This window comes from Equus przewalskii, chromosome 17 (assembly GCF_037783145.1).
Source record: "Equus przewalskii isolate Varuska chromosome 17, EquPr2, whole genome shotgun sequence".
In the NCBI taxonomy this organism is placed as follows: Eukaryota; Metazoa; Chordata; class Mammalia; order Perissodactyla; family Equidae; genus Equus; species Equus przewalskii.
Window position 1 is genome coordinate 48983126 of NC_091847.1, and position 18078 is coordinate 49001203.

An 18078-nucleotide genomic window follows, 5' to 3' on the forward strand; every position below is an offset into this window, starting at 1 on the left:
TTATTATTGTTATTATAGCCAAAATGTTTGAAAAATTGCTTATTTTTAAACTTAGTTCTTATATTTTTGCCAGATTACATTTGGGTATTTTTTGTTCTGTGAGACTTACATTTAGTTATAACTTCCCCAGGAATTCTTTTCACTATATTTGTTTATAGGGGAGTTTTAACATACTACAGCACTGTTTTGGGAGTCAGGAGACCCATCAGATTCTAGCCTTGATGCTACCACTATTTTATTATCTGTGTTGCTTGGGGTAATTCACCTGCTTGATTCTCAGTTCCCCATCTGTAAAATGAGAGAAGAGAAGAGAGAGAAGAATTAGCCTGCACACTAACCACATTGTGGTTTTGTTCAGTTCCAAAACTGTGATTTTGTGGGCCAACCTGTTAGTGTACATTAGAGGGGCTTGCACTTCACTGTCTTTTTCCTGGTGATTTTAGATTTGTTAATCATTATTGAACTTCAACTCTGGGGATTAGGAACAAGTAAGAGATGAAGTTTTATGACTATGCTTAGTTTTGGTTGATACAGGACATAAATACATTGAAGAATTAAATCTTAATATAGTAAGATTTATTCTACTCTGACCCTCTCTTACCTGCCAGTTATTTGGAAAATGACTAGTTTAAACTGAAGGTTCAGTTAGGGTGAATTAAAGATTTAGATTATATTCATTGCTTTGAACAATTAGCTTTGTTTTATGCTTATTCCTGTGTTTCCTTAAGCATTATGGATGGTTTTTCTTGAGGAGGAAAGAATTAATTATGGGTCAGCGATTCCTCAAGAAAGATTTCAATGAAAATTATTATAAATATAATCGAGTCATCATGGAAAACTAACCCGTGTATAAACTCCAAAAGAAGAGACTATATAAAGCATAATCATCATTTTAAAATGTAAAATTATGTATTTGAATTGAGTATCTTTAACATCAGGCAGATTGTCAGGCTTATTCTATGATTAAGTTGTAAAATATTTTGAAATGATTGTTCAGTATAACATGATTTTATGAAGATTGCATTTAGATGACTTCTTTGTCCAAGTCACTTAATTTTTATTTTACTAGGCAAGTCTTGCTGAAATCCACAGCAACATGTGGGTAAGAAACGGTCTGCAAATCAAAGGACAGGCCATGACCTATGTTCAGTCTCATTTCTGTAATTCCATGATTGATCCTGACATTTACCTGTTACAGGTAAGCCAACTTGATAATGCAGAAGTTATACTGTAGAAGTGTCTCATTTGTACCTCTGGGATTTTAATTTATAGAAGTGCCTAAATGATGACCCAGAGAGGTCAATGCTATTGAAAGAAGAATTTATTACTTATAATTCCCAAGAGAAGGGGGCATGCCATGTCACACAGGACCATAGGGGAAGCATTAGACTTTGGTAAGGAGGCAGAAGCAGGAGAGAAGGGAAAGCCTAGAGCAGGACCTTTATTGGGGTTTCCATAGGAAAGGCAAGGCAGAGCAGGGGAAATAGTTTAGGACTGGCTCCTTTGAATAATTCTGGTGGGCTTTGGGGGCATAGGAGCTGTCCCCAGCGATCTGGTACCTGGCCCTGGGTTGATTTAGGGCAGGGGGAATATTGGCTTGGTGTGTGAGAATTAGTTAAAGTAGGTGATTGACTTGTTTGTAAGAGGCTTGCACCCAAGTAAGTTGTTTATTATCCTTAGGAATTAGCTAGCTCTGAGAGGGATAGTCTCTGCCCAGGTCTGTAAGGCCCTCCGAGATGTCAAAACATTATAAGATACAGAAAATAAATAACATGATTAATACAAGAAGTAAACCTGAGTATTGAGAAGTAAAATTCGGTGTTTTTTTGGTTTGCTTTTTTTTAAGGTTTGTGCTTCTAGACTTGACCCAGATTATTTTATTTCATCTGTCTTTGAAAGGTAAGCATAATTTTATTAAGACAGGTATTAGGAAGTGATTGCCATTTAAGTTAATTTTGTTTTAACTTGAAAAAATTTGTCTCAAATATTTCTTATCATAGATTTAAGGTAGTGGATTTGTTGACAATGGCTTCACAACATCAAAACACAGTACTTGATGCAGAGCATGAGAGATCCATGTTAGAAGGCGCTCTTACATTTCTTGTGATTCTTTTGAGTCTTCGTTTACATTTAGGTAAAAAACACTAATCCTAATACTTGGGTGTTAACTATCCTCCTCCTTTTTCTCCCCTCTCCCTGTGGTAGTAACTGGCTTATGGGAAAAAGGAAAGGATGTGGATATATTTAAACATTGTTTCAAGCTCTTGATGTGTTGTACAGTTGACACTCCTTTTAGAATATCTTTAAAAAAACCCTTTACTTAAGGGAACAACAAACAGCACGATTGTTAAACTACATTTATATTTGGGGCTTTGCATTCTTTGCTCTTTAATTTTTGAAGCATCTCATTTTTGGTAAAACAGCTGAATAAAATATGTGGTAAGTTGTTTCTTTCTAATATGTATTTATTCAGATTTATTAATTTTGTTTTGAATTATTTTAGGAATGTCCGATGATGAAATTCTCAGGGCAGAGATGGTAGCCCAGCTGTGTATGAATGACAGAACACATAGTTCATTGCTGGACCTCATATCCTTTTAAAAGTTTAATTTTCTCTTAGTTGCAGGATCTAAATAATAAGTAATTTCTGTGGAATAAAGATATATCACTTTTTTGATTAAAATTTTTTTTTCCTTAAGATTGGCACCTGAGCTAACAACTGTTGCCAATCTTTTTTTCCCCCTCTGCTTTTTCTCCCCAAATACCCCCAGTATATAGTTGTATATTTTAGTTGTGGGTCCTTCTAGTTGTGACATGTGGGACACCACCTTAACGTGGCCTGACGAGTGGTGCCATGTCCGTGCCTGGGATCTGAACCAGCGAAGCCCTGGGCTGCCGAAGTGGAGTGCAGCAACTTAACCACTCGGCCACAGGGCCGGCCCTAAAATTTTTTTCTGAAGTTTTTTTGAAGTTGTTTGTTTAAGTGTGTGTTCAGAGCTAGGGAGATGTTTTTGCCTCTAATTGTTTCCTCTCAGGGAGCTCTTGTTAGACCTCGGTTAGACTTCAAGACTGATGGCTCAGGGTACCCCAGGATCTGACTTCTAGGTCAGCATTAGTGAGAGGAAGCTTGACACTTTGTAAAAGGCAGCGAGGTCTACTTTATCTGTGTAGCCAGGCTGGATGGAATTCATGGTTAAAATTTAGAAGTATATCTTATAATTATTATTACCAGGGTTTTAAACATTCTGAGGATTTTTTCTTAGAGTTCACTCTTGAACCAAGAGGTCTTTAAGAGCAAAGACTGTTATCTACAAACTTTGAAAACTTAGGGTCATTTGTATAGGACTGAGCATACAATGGACACTTTATTATTTTTAAAATTATTCTTAATAAAATTTTAGGCAAAGCGTGTTATTTTATGATAAAAATTTACTTTGACTAAATTTACGTTCTATGTTATGAATGTTTGGAATAACATCTATTGAAATGCCTGTTTGATAACCTTGAAGATTTTCATAAGCAACATCAATTTGATACTGTTTGATGATTTCATTCAATTGTTATACACTGTGTATCAGAGTTGTAACAGAACAGAACTATTCTCTGTAACTTTGAATTTAAAAAGAATTACATACCTTAATGTGAAACCAATGGGAAAGAATCTTTGTGGTTTTCTGGTTTCCTTCTTTGCTTAAATTTGTTTAGCATCTTTTCCTTTTTTCTTTGACGATGACATTTTATGTTTTTTGAACAATAATCTTTGCTCATAAAAATCCTGGCTGATTTTTAGCTTACTCTCCTTGACTTACATTATGTGCAAAATGATGAAAATGGAGATCAGTTTAAGAAAAGTTTTTTTTTTCATTTCCTGAAATTTGATTAATTTGTTTTGGGGAAAATATACTTGCAAACTACTTAAGCATACTATTTATTAGTAGGCTTCTAGATTTAAAAATATTTAAAAATGTCACAAGTAAGAAGTTATTGAACTGTTGTATTATATAGCCCTCTTGTGGCCAACTTTATATCTTACAGCCAATTACTATTTGTGTATCTTAGCAAAAGCAGTTAGAAGCTAGAGTACCTTGGTAAGGTTATAAAGCTGGCTTTTAGTCATTAATATCTTTTTTTCTTGACACACACATCATATTCCAGAAAATCCAAATCCAAAAAGTGGCATTATTCCAGGCAGTTATAGCTTTGAATCAGTTTTATCAGCTGTAGCTGATTTTAAGGCTCCTGTGTTTGAACCTGGAGGTTCTATGCAACAAGGCATGTATACTCCCAAAGGTACGTTTATATGCATAAATATATTCTTTCAAATATTGGTTTTCTGAAGGTGAGTTGTTGTGTATACTGAAAGAAGATGTTTTGCGTTTTGTTTATTCAGCTTGTTATTTTTCCCCTCAGCTTTCTTATAGATGTATGTCTTCTTTTATGGTACACAGTGATATTACTTCCATTTATCTGCAAGTCTATGGTTTTATGTTATAATAAGCCCTCTTATATGACTCTAAATTATGAAAGGAACTTCACATATGAGCTCTAGTTCATTTTTATAAGTAAATGAACTATAAATGAACCCGAAATTATAAAACAAAATATATGCTTAAAAACATCTTGAATGTATTTGCTCTTTAAATTCGATTTTGAAATAGTTCTCACTACCCAGATTTTAACTTAAACAGTTAAAATTAAAATCTATATAGAATCCTGATAACACTTTCTTACACTTTGAACCTATGTAAATACATAGAAACCTTTTCCTTAAGTGGTTGGTTTTCTAAGGTTTTCCCCCTAGATTCATAGATGGTATTCTTGACAAGAGCCCGAAGTAGGTGAAGTCTTGATTCACAGTCTTTTCTTTTTCACTTTCACATTTTCACTATTCTAAGTTAAAATCTTGAAGGAAGTAGCAGTTACATGATTCTTGACTTCTTCAACACTCGTTGTTTAAATGGCAAACTGATGCCCACTTTGAAGTTATAAATAGCATATACTGTGTTTGGCAAGAAACAGCAGAATAAGCCTTATCATTTAGGATTTTTCAGGGAGTTCGCCAAGGTAGGAAGAACAATCCAGAGTTTCTGGTTGGAATGTATTCAATTAAAGGAAAAGCACAGTATTTCTTTATTGCAAAGAACACTTTGTATCTAAAATTTAGGTAAGCTTTGAAGTAGAATGGCGTTCTGGTATAGTGCAGGGCTTATTAAAGTGTGATGTGAGGATTGCTCTGTCAGACTCACTCGCAGTCCTTGTTAAAAACAAAGGTTCCAGTGCCTTAACCCCAATCTGTTCTTATCAGGATCTCTGGGGGTGGATTCTGGGAATCTGCTTTTTTATTTAACAAGATCTATAGATGATTGTCCTACACAATAAAGTTTGAGACACTGAGATGGAGCCCTGGGCATTTGAAGATCAGAGTCAAGAAATTGGGTGTCATCTTCAAATACAGTACTAAATTATATTAGCTAGTTGTGTGATGTTGAAAAAAACAGTTTTTTATCTTTGGATTTGACTTCTTATTTGTAAAATGACAGACTTGGAATAGATGAGCGGCTTTCAAGATTTTTCACAGTGATTGAAATAAGCCGTTAACTTTGGGGAACTGAGCCTTAGGTGAATCTGTTATCCGAAACTGGTCGGAGCAGACCTACTCTTGTTAAAGTGGGTGTGGGTAGTAGACATAGCTTCTCCTCTGTTTTGCCTTCTCCTTCATCCTGAAGTGACCCCTGTTAAATCTCTATGGAAATCCAGTCCCGTGAAACATTGTTTGAAGCCTGCCAGACTAATTAATCACTGAAGTTTTCTTCCATTGCTATGGTTTTATAATTGTAATAAAAACATTGGCATTTTAATTGTACAAATTAGTAGATTTAAAAGTGAAAGACAATAAATGACAGAAATAATAGCAAAGATCTTTGTCTTTGTGTAGGCCTATCTTAAGTCATACTTTTGATAATTTAAGATGAATAACCCTGTACGTGAAAATAGGGAGAATTGTTAATAGTTTCTTATGCCAGAAAGTTGAAATTAGAGTAGAAGTGTAGGAAGAAGTATAAGCTTCTTACCATGTTTTCAAATGTTAAGAATTCTGCAAGAGAGAATGAGACGGGAAAAACCTTAATCTAGGACAGAGACACTCTTAAGGCAATAGTTTCTAAAATTGTTATTCTCAGGCCATGTTGTAGATTTTTGCCACATCTAACTACCATCTCTACTATTATGCACTTAGTCTACTATATTTTTTTAAATGAATTCACTTTTTTAAACTTCGCCTCATCCTAAGCATGATTATTACTTGCAATGCAGAATTTTCTGATACATATTAAAATAATTACATAATTATTAAAATAAAAAGCTTTGTGCATTTAATATTTACAATCATCTTGTATACCACGAATTGTACAAATACCACACATGGGATAGTGATTCCTAATTATGGAGAAGGTAAGGAGATCAATTACCAATTTTAGCAAAAGAGCATAAAATCTTTTATAAACAAGAAATGGTTATAAAGTGAGACTCTTCACAATCAATAGGTCATTAATTTTTGAATCTAGTTTTTGTGTTTTTCTCTTTGAATGCTATTAAAAGTGTTAATACATTGTATTTCTTAACTTTCTAATTGGCACTTTGCCAAGATGTACAATGAACTAAACTTTTATGATGAGGCATTATCCCATTTTAAAGCTTTTTGCTCACTAGTTCTTGCTGAACTTAAGGGAACATTCATAATGATGAAATGACTTTTAATGTAGAAAAGTAGTCACGCCATCAAACTTATTAGGGCAAATAAAGAATCAATTAAACTATCCCATCTTTTAAATTTAAAATATACTTAAATATAATTAGTCATTAGAGATTGACTTTATTCCTAAGAAGTCAGTGTTTTGTTTCTACTTTCTTTTGAATAATAGCTGAAGTCTGGGATCAGGAGTTTGACCCCGTCATGGTCATTCTTCGAACAGTTTACCGTAGAGACGTGCAGTCTGCAATGGACAGATATACAGCATTGTAAGTCTGTTATATTGATTAGTATAATAATGGATATTTTGTATTTATATAGAAAAATTCCAGTTATAACACAGATGTGATATGCTCTGATTAAAGTGTACTCTCAATCTTTAGAGGAGAAAATAATATTTTAAGATTAAAAAAAAATCTGGCTGAGATTTATGTTCTCAAGATCTTGATCCAAAATCTGATGTTAGTCTGATAAAAATAAATTTTATAAAACATGATCACAAATAAACATGTCAAAAAATGAACTTATTTAGTTGCTATTGACCAATGGAATTCAAAGCTTGGTTTTGTGGTGTTCTACTTTTAAACCAGTAGAGGAGGCACAAGTTAAGAGAATAAAATTGACTGACATCAGAGATGATGAGTATCTACAAAAAATGTGGTAATATTTCTATGTTCTTGACACCTGGGGAAATAGCCAAAGCAAAAGGAATTTTATTTGTAACTACTTAACAAGGTAGTTTAAAATGTTGATGATTGCAGAAAATAAAAGTTTTGAAGGATATCTTTTTAATGAAGAATTCAATTTTCTGTTATTGTTGTTGCAGACTATTTTTTAATGTTATTATTTCCAGCTATTTTTAAACCTTAATAGTTAATATTATATTGCTGAACATCATAAGATATCATCTTTTATTTGTGCTTTTCTAAAGCTTAAACATTTTAAAAAACAAGTTTAAAATGATGCAGATGTCTTTGATCTTGAGAAAATTTTTGTCTAAATAACTATCAAAGTATAAACATAGATGGAAACTTCTCTTTTGCCAAGACTTTGCAGTAATAGACTTATGTTGAGTTTAAGATCCATCACAGACGTATCTGAAGAGTTTGTGGTGTAGAATTGTAGCATTACCCACTGCTCCTCCTGCCGCGGCACCGCCCCCCTCACCCCCGTGCCCTGCCCCAAGAGAAAAACCAAAAACCAAAACCAAAACCTAGTACAGCCATCAGCATCTCTCTCTACCTTTCTCTAAAACCCTTGGGGAAATAGTCTGAGGTTTTCTTTTCTCTTTCTTAGCAGTCTCTTTTTGTTACGTTCATGTGCTTTTGTAACTATTTGTTTGCTTGTAGGCTTTTACTAGACTTTTAGCTCCTTGAGGGAAGATGTTTTTGTCTCTATATCTCTTTTACATCTTCAGTATATACATCAGTGCTGGCAAATAGTAGGCATTCAGAATATATTTGTTGAATAAATAAATTTCAGTAGTTCAAGTTGAAAAATGAAAAGATGGGTGGGAGGAAGCATTTGCATGGAAAACCTAATGTGGCCTTTATAAACACTGTTATCTTAAATGGCTCTGCCTTTTTTCAGGGAGTTTTGGTGGTGGTTAGTCATTTGAATACGTAAGAATTAAATATATAGTAAATTTTATTATTCTCTTTTACTTTGTAATTAATAGAAATTTGGATTGGAATTGGGCTGAAACTTTCAAACCTTTGAAGGAGTCATTAAATACCCAATGTAATCAGTTTTAAAGGGAAAATTTTATTTAATAATACACATTTATTGAGTGCTTGTTATATGCCAGGCATTCTGTAAGGCAAACCGAATTGTTCTCCTTTATTTTTTACTTAGCTGACTTTTAGTTGAGCTCCAAGCAGTTTATTTCCTTTGTTTAGACCAGTGGTTTCCACGCAGGGGTGATTTTTGTCCTTCAGGGGACATTTGGCATTGTCTGAAGACTGGGAGTGTTGCTACTGACATCAAGTAGAGGCTAGGTCTGCCCCCTACAACAAAGAATTATCTGGCCCCAAATGTCATTAGTGTCAAGGTTGAGAAACCTGGTTTAGACCTATACTGACATACAGGTAATATTTTCTGTTTGCAGGTATATTGTGTTTTCTAATCAATTCTGTGTTATTAGTTGTTTAGATCTATATCGTATTTTGACTTATAACTACTTCATGTAGTCAGAGAAAACCATTTCCTCAGAGCTATTTTTTATTAGTTTTTCTTCTTTCCTGTTTTGCTCTCCATTTTTCCTAATTCTCTCATTCCCTCCATTTGCTTTTGAGTTGCTGTACAATTTCTTTGTAGTTTCTTAAAAATATTTCTGAAGTGCTGTGATGTTTCTTGGCAGTTTGAAAACTATATTTTAAAAGAAATGTGTATTTAAATAAAGTAATAATGACATGACAAATAAATATACTCTTTAGTTCCAGACTAAAACTTTTTAATCATTTTCTTTAATCTTTGAAATTTTATGTGCAAACTATTACATTCATCTAATAACATTTTGTGTACTTAAAATAAATATCATACCTATGAAGAAATGTGTTTGTTCTTTGTGAGACTTAATTTTTTTGAAATTTATTTTGTATGTGAAATGTAGCATCTGCTTCCTTTATGTGTTATCTTCTATTTGCTGTATATTTGACCATAATTGACTGTTTCCGTCCTTATAAGATTACGACTGGAAAGAAAACCCTAAACTGTAGGACTTACTGGCTTTGGTCATTTTCATTTTCTTTTAGTTTTAAGGGACAAAAAGTGGCTTAACTGAGCCAGCCCTAATGGCCTAGTCATTAAGTTCGGCCCTCACGGCCTCGGCGGCCTGGGTTCACTTCCCAGTCGTGGAACCACAGCACCTGTTTGTCAGTTGCCGTGCTGTGGCGGCAGCTCACATAGAAGAACTAGAAGGACTTACAACTAGGATATACAACCATGCACTGGGGCTTGGAGGAGGGAAGAAAACCCGAGGAAGATGGGCAGCAAATGTTAGCTCAGGGCAAATCTTTCCCTGAAAGAACAAAGTGGCTTAACTAGTTTTAGTGAGTATGATCCATTTCTATTTGCAAGAAGGTAATAGAAAGGCCCTTTGAATAACAGTAGTGAAAAATGGTTGGATAAATTAAAACTGTTGTGTCCTCAGAGTCTAGCTTGGTGCTAGGCACTTTGTAGGCAATCAGTAATAGCTAAAGGAATGAAAAGTAAGTTTCTTTAAATTTTTGAGCTGTGAGTTTAAGTGAAAATAAAACACTTGCTTTTTGTGATGTTTAGATGTTTAGAATCTTTGGATCTTATTGCTGGAAAAGGCCTTCAAGCTCTCCTATCCAGGTTCTATAAAAGTGTCTCAGGGGCCACCACTGGAAGAAGGGGCTGGGCAACAGCAAGAGGCCTGACAGAGTGGAGGGGGCTCATCCTGCTTCCCTCTCCCTCTCACGTACCTCTTAATGAGCAGTTCAGCTTTTAAAAAGAAAACGGAAACAAGACAGCAACAAAAAAGCAAACTAACAGTCAGAAAGCCATTTATTCAATTCAGTGTTGTGTTTTACATTGAGGACATTGTAGCCCAGAGAAGCTCAGTGAAATATGTGTGTTAATGGCAGTGTTGGAACTATAGTCTAGGCCATTTCCAAAAGACTAGTGTGATTTTATACAGTGGCTGTTTTAAATTCAATAGGAAAGCAAATTTTCTTATACTATAATTTCTGGTATTTTTTGTTTCCCATCCCCCACCTTGAAGGTTAATGGCTGCTGCCCCGTGTTTGAAAGTGTGATATATGAGTTTATGTATATCATTTTTGTCTCAAACTAGTCAATAATTAGGTGTCGGTTTGACTCACATAAAAAAATTTTTCTGTCATGTGGCTTTTCATTTGCATTATTCCATTAATGCTTTTGAAAAGAGCAGTCAGAAATGATGTATTACCTGCTGTCTTGAACAAATATGTAACCTTTATTTTGGAATTCTTTATTAATCTAGGTGCTGCATATTTAGGGGCTAGTGCTTAAAGCAAAGAAACAAAATAAAAACTAAAAATTACTTTTCTATGCTAAATGAATTAGAATAGCTGAAATATTTTTTCATGAGCTATTGGGATTGTTTTGAAAATTATGCTTCTATGTAACCACTGTAGTATGATATAGAAACCAATTTTTTTTTAATGCAAACTTTATTTTATGGCATCTTCTTCTTGAATCATAGATGCACCTCATTTCTCTGGTATATCAAGGGTAATTTTTTTTATTTTTAGGATTTTTTTTCCCCTACCTACATAATATGTTTCCTCTAAGTTCAGTTTTCTATTGTTCAGTCTCTAGCTTCCGTGTTAGAGGTGTTCTTTGAATGTCTGATAATTCTGGCTGCTTGTGATTAAGAACTCTTAGTGTGTTGGTGGAGCTTGTAGAGTCTGAGCTTTAATGTAGGGTGATGTGGGCAGGCAGATTTGTTGAGAAGTCCTTATTTTAGTCTCTTTAAAACTCTTCTTTTTGGTCTGATCGGATTCCTCAGAGAAGTATCTTCAAATATTGCCTAGAAAGTAATGGTCTGGCTGCCATTATTCTGTCAATTGAATGGGAGACAAGGCCTAGGGGCTCTGAATCAAAAATGCGTACGACGACTTTAGTCCTCCATCCTTCTCCCCTTACCTATGCTTGTGTTTCACGTTCTCCAGAGATGAATTCTCCAGCCAGAATTCTGTTGGAATGGGGGTGAAGTTTTCATCCTGTCTTCGTTTTAGCTTTCTGCCTCCTCACCTCCAGTTATTGAGGTACCAGGTGCTGCCAGTTTCTGAATCTTTTGAGGATTCTGCAGTATAATTTGGATTGTTTTTCAGCTTTCCCCATTACCTTCTTATGATTTGACTTTCTTAGGTGTACTAGATGAGTTGCTACAAGTCCATTTGCTTTCCAACTGGCAAAATTTTGGGTTTTTCCCCCTTCTTTTCTGATTTTCCCCATTCTTGTGGTTTTTATCCTTTTAAAAATACCATTACTGTAGTTTTATTGGAGTTTTGGATGGAAGTAAAATTAAATACTTATGTTCATTCTGTCATTTGAACTTCCAGTGCTAAATGTATAACTCCTTTTAATTTCCATTTTCTGGATTACTAGGTGAGATGGAGCCTGTAAAAAAATCTATTAGTTTCTCTTCATGTTTCTTACTGTGAGAACTATGTATGGATTATTCCTTGTTGATTTTTCTATTAGATTGTTTAAAGTTTATTAGTTCTGAAGTTTTACTTTTTATATTTAGATCTTTAACCCACCTGGAGTTGATTTATTTGTTTTCTCCCTATTGAAAACCCGTTGTTCCAGGACCATTTATTGAACAATCCATCGTATCTCACTGATGTGTAATGCTCATTCTGTCATATATGGTCGATCCTCATCATTTGCAAATTTTTTTATTTATTTATTTATTTATTGCAGTACCATTGGATTATAACATTATATAGCTTTCAGATGTACATCATAATGTATTTCGAATTCTGTGTAGATTACATCATATTCACCACCCAAAAACTAATTGTAGTCCATCCCCTCACATGTGAGCCTAATCACCCCTTTTGCCCTCCCCCCACTTCTGCCATGGTAACCACCAATCCGTTCTCTGTTGCTATGTGTTTGTTTGTCATTGTTTTTATCTCCTACTTATGAGTGAGATCATACAGTATTTGACTTTCTCGCTCTGACTCATTTCACTCAGCATAATGCCCTCAAGGTCCATCCATGTTGTCACAAATGGCCTGATTTCATAATTTCTTATGGCTGAGTAGTAGTTCATCATCTATAAATACCACATTTTCTTTATCCATTTGTCCCTTGATGGGCACTTAGGTTGCTTCCAAGTCTTGGCTATGGTGTGTAATGCTGTAATGAACATAGGGGTGCAAGTATCTATGCCTTTGTGTTTTCAAGTTCTTTGGATAAATACCCAGCAGTGGGATAGATGGATCATATGGTAGATCTATCCTTAATTTTCTGAGGATACTCCATACTGCTTTCCATAGTGGCTGCACCAGTTTGCACTCCTACCAGCAGTGTACAAGGGTTCCCTTCTCTCCACACCCTCTCCAACATTTGTCGTTTCCTGTCTTGTTAATTATAGCCATTCTGACTGGAGTGAAGTGATACCTCATTGTAGTTTTGATTTGCATTTCCCTGATAGCTAATGATGTTGAGCATCTTTTCATATGCCTGTTGGCCATTCATATATCTTCTTTGGAGAAATCTCTGTTCAGATCTTTTGCCCAGTTTTTAATTGGGTTGTTGGTTTTTTTGTTGTTGAGCTGTATGAGTTCTTTGTATATTTTGGATAGTAACCCCTTATCTGATACATAGTTTGCAAATATCTTCTCCCAATATTTGCAAATTCTTTGTTTGCAAATTTGGCTACTCACTAAAATTTATTTTTAAATCCCAAATCAGTACTCTCCTGGTTATTCAAAATTATGTGTGGACATGCATGGGGTGCATCCAGCTGAGGCTGAACAAAGCAGTGTTCTGCCCTCTTGTTGCAGCTCTCATACTGTAAACAAGTGTTTTTTTCGTGGTCTATTTAGTGCCACATTTTAAAAAATAGTGCAAATGAGTAAAAAATGTTGAGCTTTAGAATGAGATCAAACTTGTTGTTATCAATTTAAAATAGACATTTAGAGATACAAGTTGTTATATGTGAGTTCATGGTGTTTTTGTCCTTTTTGTTGGAGATTTCGCTGTTTAAAATGGCCCCCAAATGTGGTGCTGAGGTGCTCTCTAGTATTCCTAAGGGCAAGAAGGCTCTGATGTGCCTTACAGAGAAAATTTGTTGTTAGATAAAGCTGTGTTCAGGCATGAGTTTCAGTGCTGTTGACTGTAAGTTCAGTGGTAGTGAATCAATAATATGATACCTGCAGAAACAGATAGAGAAAATTCACTGATCTGTTCTTGAGGCCACTCCAAAAAGTGCTGAAGTAACATCTATAATGTGTGATGAAGTTATGGAAAAGGTGAAAAGCTAAGTTTGTGGACTCGTGAGATTACGATTGATAAAAAAGAACAGCATTGTTTTGAGGCTGAAAGTTGAAGAAATTTACTGTTGCGTTACCCAGGGTCAGGAAAACGTTAAACCCTTCTTGGCTAGCGCTGGCTGGCTTGCATGTTTCGAAAAGTAATAAGGTGTGAAAAATGTTCAACTTGCAGGCAAGGCAGGTTCTGCAGATTAGGAGGCTGCAGAAGAATTTAAAAAACACTTGCTAAGTGTTGTACTGGAAAAGGGTTATGTGGAAGAGCAAGTTTTCAATGCTGTTGGGACTGGCTTGTCCTAACAAGGCTTTCAAAAAAGGTTTTCTATGTGGAAAGTTAAATTATCTAGGAATAATGATGGTTTTGTTTTTTTTCTTCACGTATGCACACAAACATTCTTGTCCATCTTTGCCGGTAGGGTCTCTAGTATAGTATTGAAAACGAACCTGTATAATTTTAATGCAAATGGCATTTTGATTCACAAAAATGTTGTGACCCTAGACTTGCAGGAACTTAGCCCTGTATTTCCCCAGGAGCAATAACTCAGCATCTCTGGCGACTTTATAGAACATAACTACTGTGAATAAAGACAATTGACTGTATCAAGTATCTGTATGTGTATAGGTCTATTTCTCTTCTGTTCATTCTGTAGACTAGTACCATACTGTCATGAATATTGTGTCCTTTTTCTCCTCTTCTCCTTCTCCCTTCTCCTACTCCTTCTCTGTCTTCTCTCTTTTGTTTATGAGTTATTTATTATTGGCTCTTTGCCTAGAATTTTATGATGACCATATCAGATTTAACAATAAAACGTGGGATTTTGATTGAAATTGTATTGAATTAATAATTTGTTAGAAATGCCATCAGTAATGTGTTTTCCCATCCATGAACATGGTATATCTCTCCATTTATTTAGGTCATCTTTAATTTCTTGCAATAAAATTAAAAAAAAATTTAATAAAGATTTTAGATATCTTTGTTAGATTTATTCAAAATTATTTTATAATATTTATAGATATTATATGTAGTATATTTCCTAAAATTGTAGTTTCTTTTGTTTTAGTGAACAGAAATGTAGTTGATTTTTGTTGTTGATCTTATGTTCAGCTGGACTGTTATTAGTTGTAGCAATTTGTGGGTTTTTGAAAAGATTTCTTATGTGGAAAGTTAAATTATCTAGGAATAATGATGGTTTTGGTTTTTTTCTTCATGTATACACACACACATTCTTGTCTGTCTTTGCTGGTAGGGTCTCTAGTATAGTATTGAATAATAGCAGTGATGAGAAGCATTCTTGTCTTGTTCCTAATGCTTTCCCACCACTAGATATAATATTTGCTTTAGTGTTTTTGTAGTTACTCTTTCAGGTCTAGGAAGTTCTTTTCTGTTGCATGCTTACCATAGAATTTTTATTATGAATAAGTTTTTGATTTTCTCAAGTGCTCTTCCTTCATTTGTGTGGACGATGGTATACAATCCCAACGTCCTTGCATTATCGGGAAAACCTCAATCTGATCATGATATACTCTTTTTAAAAAAACTATAAGTATTGCTTGATATGGCTTACTAATTTGTTTTAAGAATTTTTTTCCATTATATGCCTGAAAGTGATAGTCGTGTAAATTTTTAAAATCATTCTATCTGTGTATTGGTAACAAGGTTATATTAGCATTATAGAATTATCTGTGTATCTTTTCTCCTTTTGCTGCTCTCTAAAATTATATGTCAGGAGATGGAGATTATCTGTTTCTTGAAGTTTTTTTTTTTAACAGTTTTATTGAGAGATAATTCACATACCGTACACTTCACCTCTTTAAAGTGTACTATTGAATGGTTTTTAGTGTATTCACAGAGTTGTGCCACTATCACCACAATCAATTGTAGAACATTTTCATCACTCTAAAAAGAAACCCTGTATTTGTTAACAGCCATTACCCATTTCCACTCAATACCGCAGCCCTAGACAACCACTAATCTACTTTCTGCTTCTATAGATTTGCCTGTTTTGGACATTTCATATAAATGGAATCAAACGTGGTCTTTTGTGACTGACTTCTGTCACTTAGCTTAATGTTTTCAAGGTTCATCTATGTTGTACCATGTGTCAGTATTTTACTTCTTTTCATTGCCAGGTAATATTCTGTTGTAGGAGTATCTCACTTTTATTTATCCATTCACCAACTTGTTCTTTCTACTTTAGGACTATTATGAATAATGCTACTATGAACATGTGTATATAAGTTTTTGTGTGGACGTATGTGTGCATTTCTCTTGTGTATATCTATAGATGAGTGGAACTGCTGGATCATAATGGTAACTCCATGTTTAATTGTTTGAGGGACTGCCAGTCTGTTTACTAAAATGGCTTCACCATTTTATATATATATGTATTTTTTTTTTGTCTTTTTTTTTTTTTTGAGGAAGATTAGCCCTGAGCTAACATTCACTGCCAATCCTCCTCTTTTTCCTGAGGAAGACTGGCCCTGAGCTAACATCTGTGCCCATCTTCCTCTACTTTATATGTGGGATGCCTGCCACAGCATGGTTTAATAAGTGGTGCATAGGTCTGCACTTGGGATCCGAACTGGCGAACCCTGTGCTGCTGAAGTGGAGCATGCAAACTTAACCACTACGCCACCAGGCCAGCTCCAGTTTTTATATTTTTATCAACAGTGTATGAGGGTTCTGATTTTGCCACATCCTCACAAACACTTGTTATCTGTCTTCTGATCATAGCCATTCTTATAGGTATGAAGTGACATCTTATTGTAGTTCTGATTTGCATTTCCCTGATGGCTAATGATGTTAAATACCTTTTCATGTCCTTATTTGCCTTTTATATATCTTCTTTGGAGAACTATCTAGATCCTTTGCTCACTTTTTAATTGGGTTTTCTTTTAATTATTGCATTTTAAGAGCTGTTTGTTTTGAATACTAGAGTTATCAGGTATATGATTTGCAAATATTTTCTACCATTCTGTGGGTTATCTTTGCACTTTCTTGAGAGTGTCCTTTGAAGCACAAAAGTTTTTAATTTTGATGAAGTCCAATTTATCTGTTTCTTTCTTTTGTTGCTTGTGCTTTTGGTGTCATATCTGTTGCATAATCCAAGGTCACAAAGACTTACACCTTTGTTTTCCTCTAAAAGATTTATAATTTTAGCTCTTACATTTAAGTCTTTGATCAATTTTCAATTACTTTTTGTATATCATGTAAGGTAGAAGAACTTTATTCTTTTTTCATGTGGATGCTTCTTGAAGTTTTGGTAGAATCTGCCTATTCAACCACCTGGGCCTCATGTATTTTTTTGTGTGTGAGTAATTTAAAACTACTGGTGCCATTCTTTAAAGGTTATAGTCTTGCTTAGGATTTTTATTTCTTCTTGAGAGGGATTGCCAAGTTATATTTTTCTAAGAAATCTTCTATTTTGTCTTAAGTTATATACTTATAATGATTTAAAAAATCCCATCTTGGGGCCAACCCAGTGGCATAGTGGTTAAGTTCACATGCTCTGCTTCAGCGGCCCAGGGTTCGCAGGTTTGGATCCCAGGGCTGGACCTAGCACCACTCGTCAAGCCACACTGTGGTGGCATTCCATCGAATGTCAGAGGAAGAGGAAAATTGGCATAGATGTTAGCTCAGTGATAATCTTTCTCAAAGAAAAAGAGGAAGATTGGCAATAGATGTTCTCACAGGGCTGATCTTCTCTCACACATACACACACAAAATCCCATCTTCCTTTTTATTCCTATTATTTATTTGTTTTTACTATTTCTTATTCTTGATTAGTCTTATCAGGGGATTGCCAGTTTTACTGTTTTTTTTAAGAACCAACTTTTGATTTTGTTTTTCTTGTTTTCTATTTCATTCTTTTTTCCCTTTATTATTTGTTATTATCTTCTTTCAACTTAGTTTGGATTTTCTCCCTTTTCTTCGGTGCTTAGTTTTTGATTTTTTAAAAAACATATGCATTTAAGGCTATGAATTTTCTTCCAAGTACTGCTTTCGTTGTATCCCCAAATTTTTTCTACTTGGTTTAAGTTCTAAATGTTTAAAAGTTTCTATTAAGATTATAATGACCTCTGAATTTCTGAGAACACAGTGTTTAAAAATATCTACATGTCTGGAGTTTGGGTTATCTTCTTAGTTGATTTCTAGTTTTATTTGCTTTGTGGTAAGTGGTTGTGGTCTGTATATCAGTTCTTTTGGTATTTGTTAAGATTTACTTTGCATTGTAATATTTCATCACGTTTTATATATGTTCTGAGTGCACTTTAAATTATGTGTATTCTCCAATTACTGAATGTTCTTTGTTTTTGATT

The 18078-nt window shown here is 34.5% G+C and overlaps 1 protein-coding gene across 9 annotated transcripts in view; it reads left to right on the forward strand.

The window, feature by feature from the left end:
- The window catches only part of UBR3 (ubiquitin protein ligase E3 component n-recognin 3), a 219536-nt gene that overhangs the window by 83754 nt on the left and 117704 nt on the right, over positions 1 to 18078 (forward strand). For all 9 annotated transcript variants that reach the window (XM_070580101.1, XM_070580103.1, XM_070580104.1 and 6 more), the window contains 6 exons: positions 1070 to 1198; positions 1847 to 1899; positions 2001 to 2134; positions 2504 to 2589; positions 4149 to 4290; positions 6921 to 7017. In XM_070580101.1, coding sequence (XP_070436202.1) covers positions 1070 to 1198; positions 1847 to 1899; positions 2001 to 2134; positions 2504 to 2589; positions 4149 to 4290; positions 6921 to 7017 — 641 coding nt within the window. The remainder of the gene's footprint in view (positions 1 to 1069; positions 1199 to 1846; positions 1900 to 2000; positions 2135 to 2503; positions 2590 to 4148; positions 4291 to 6920; positions 7018 to 18078) is intronic.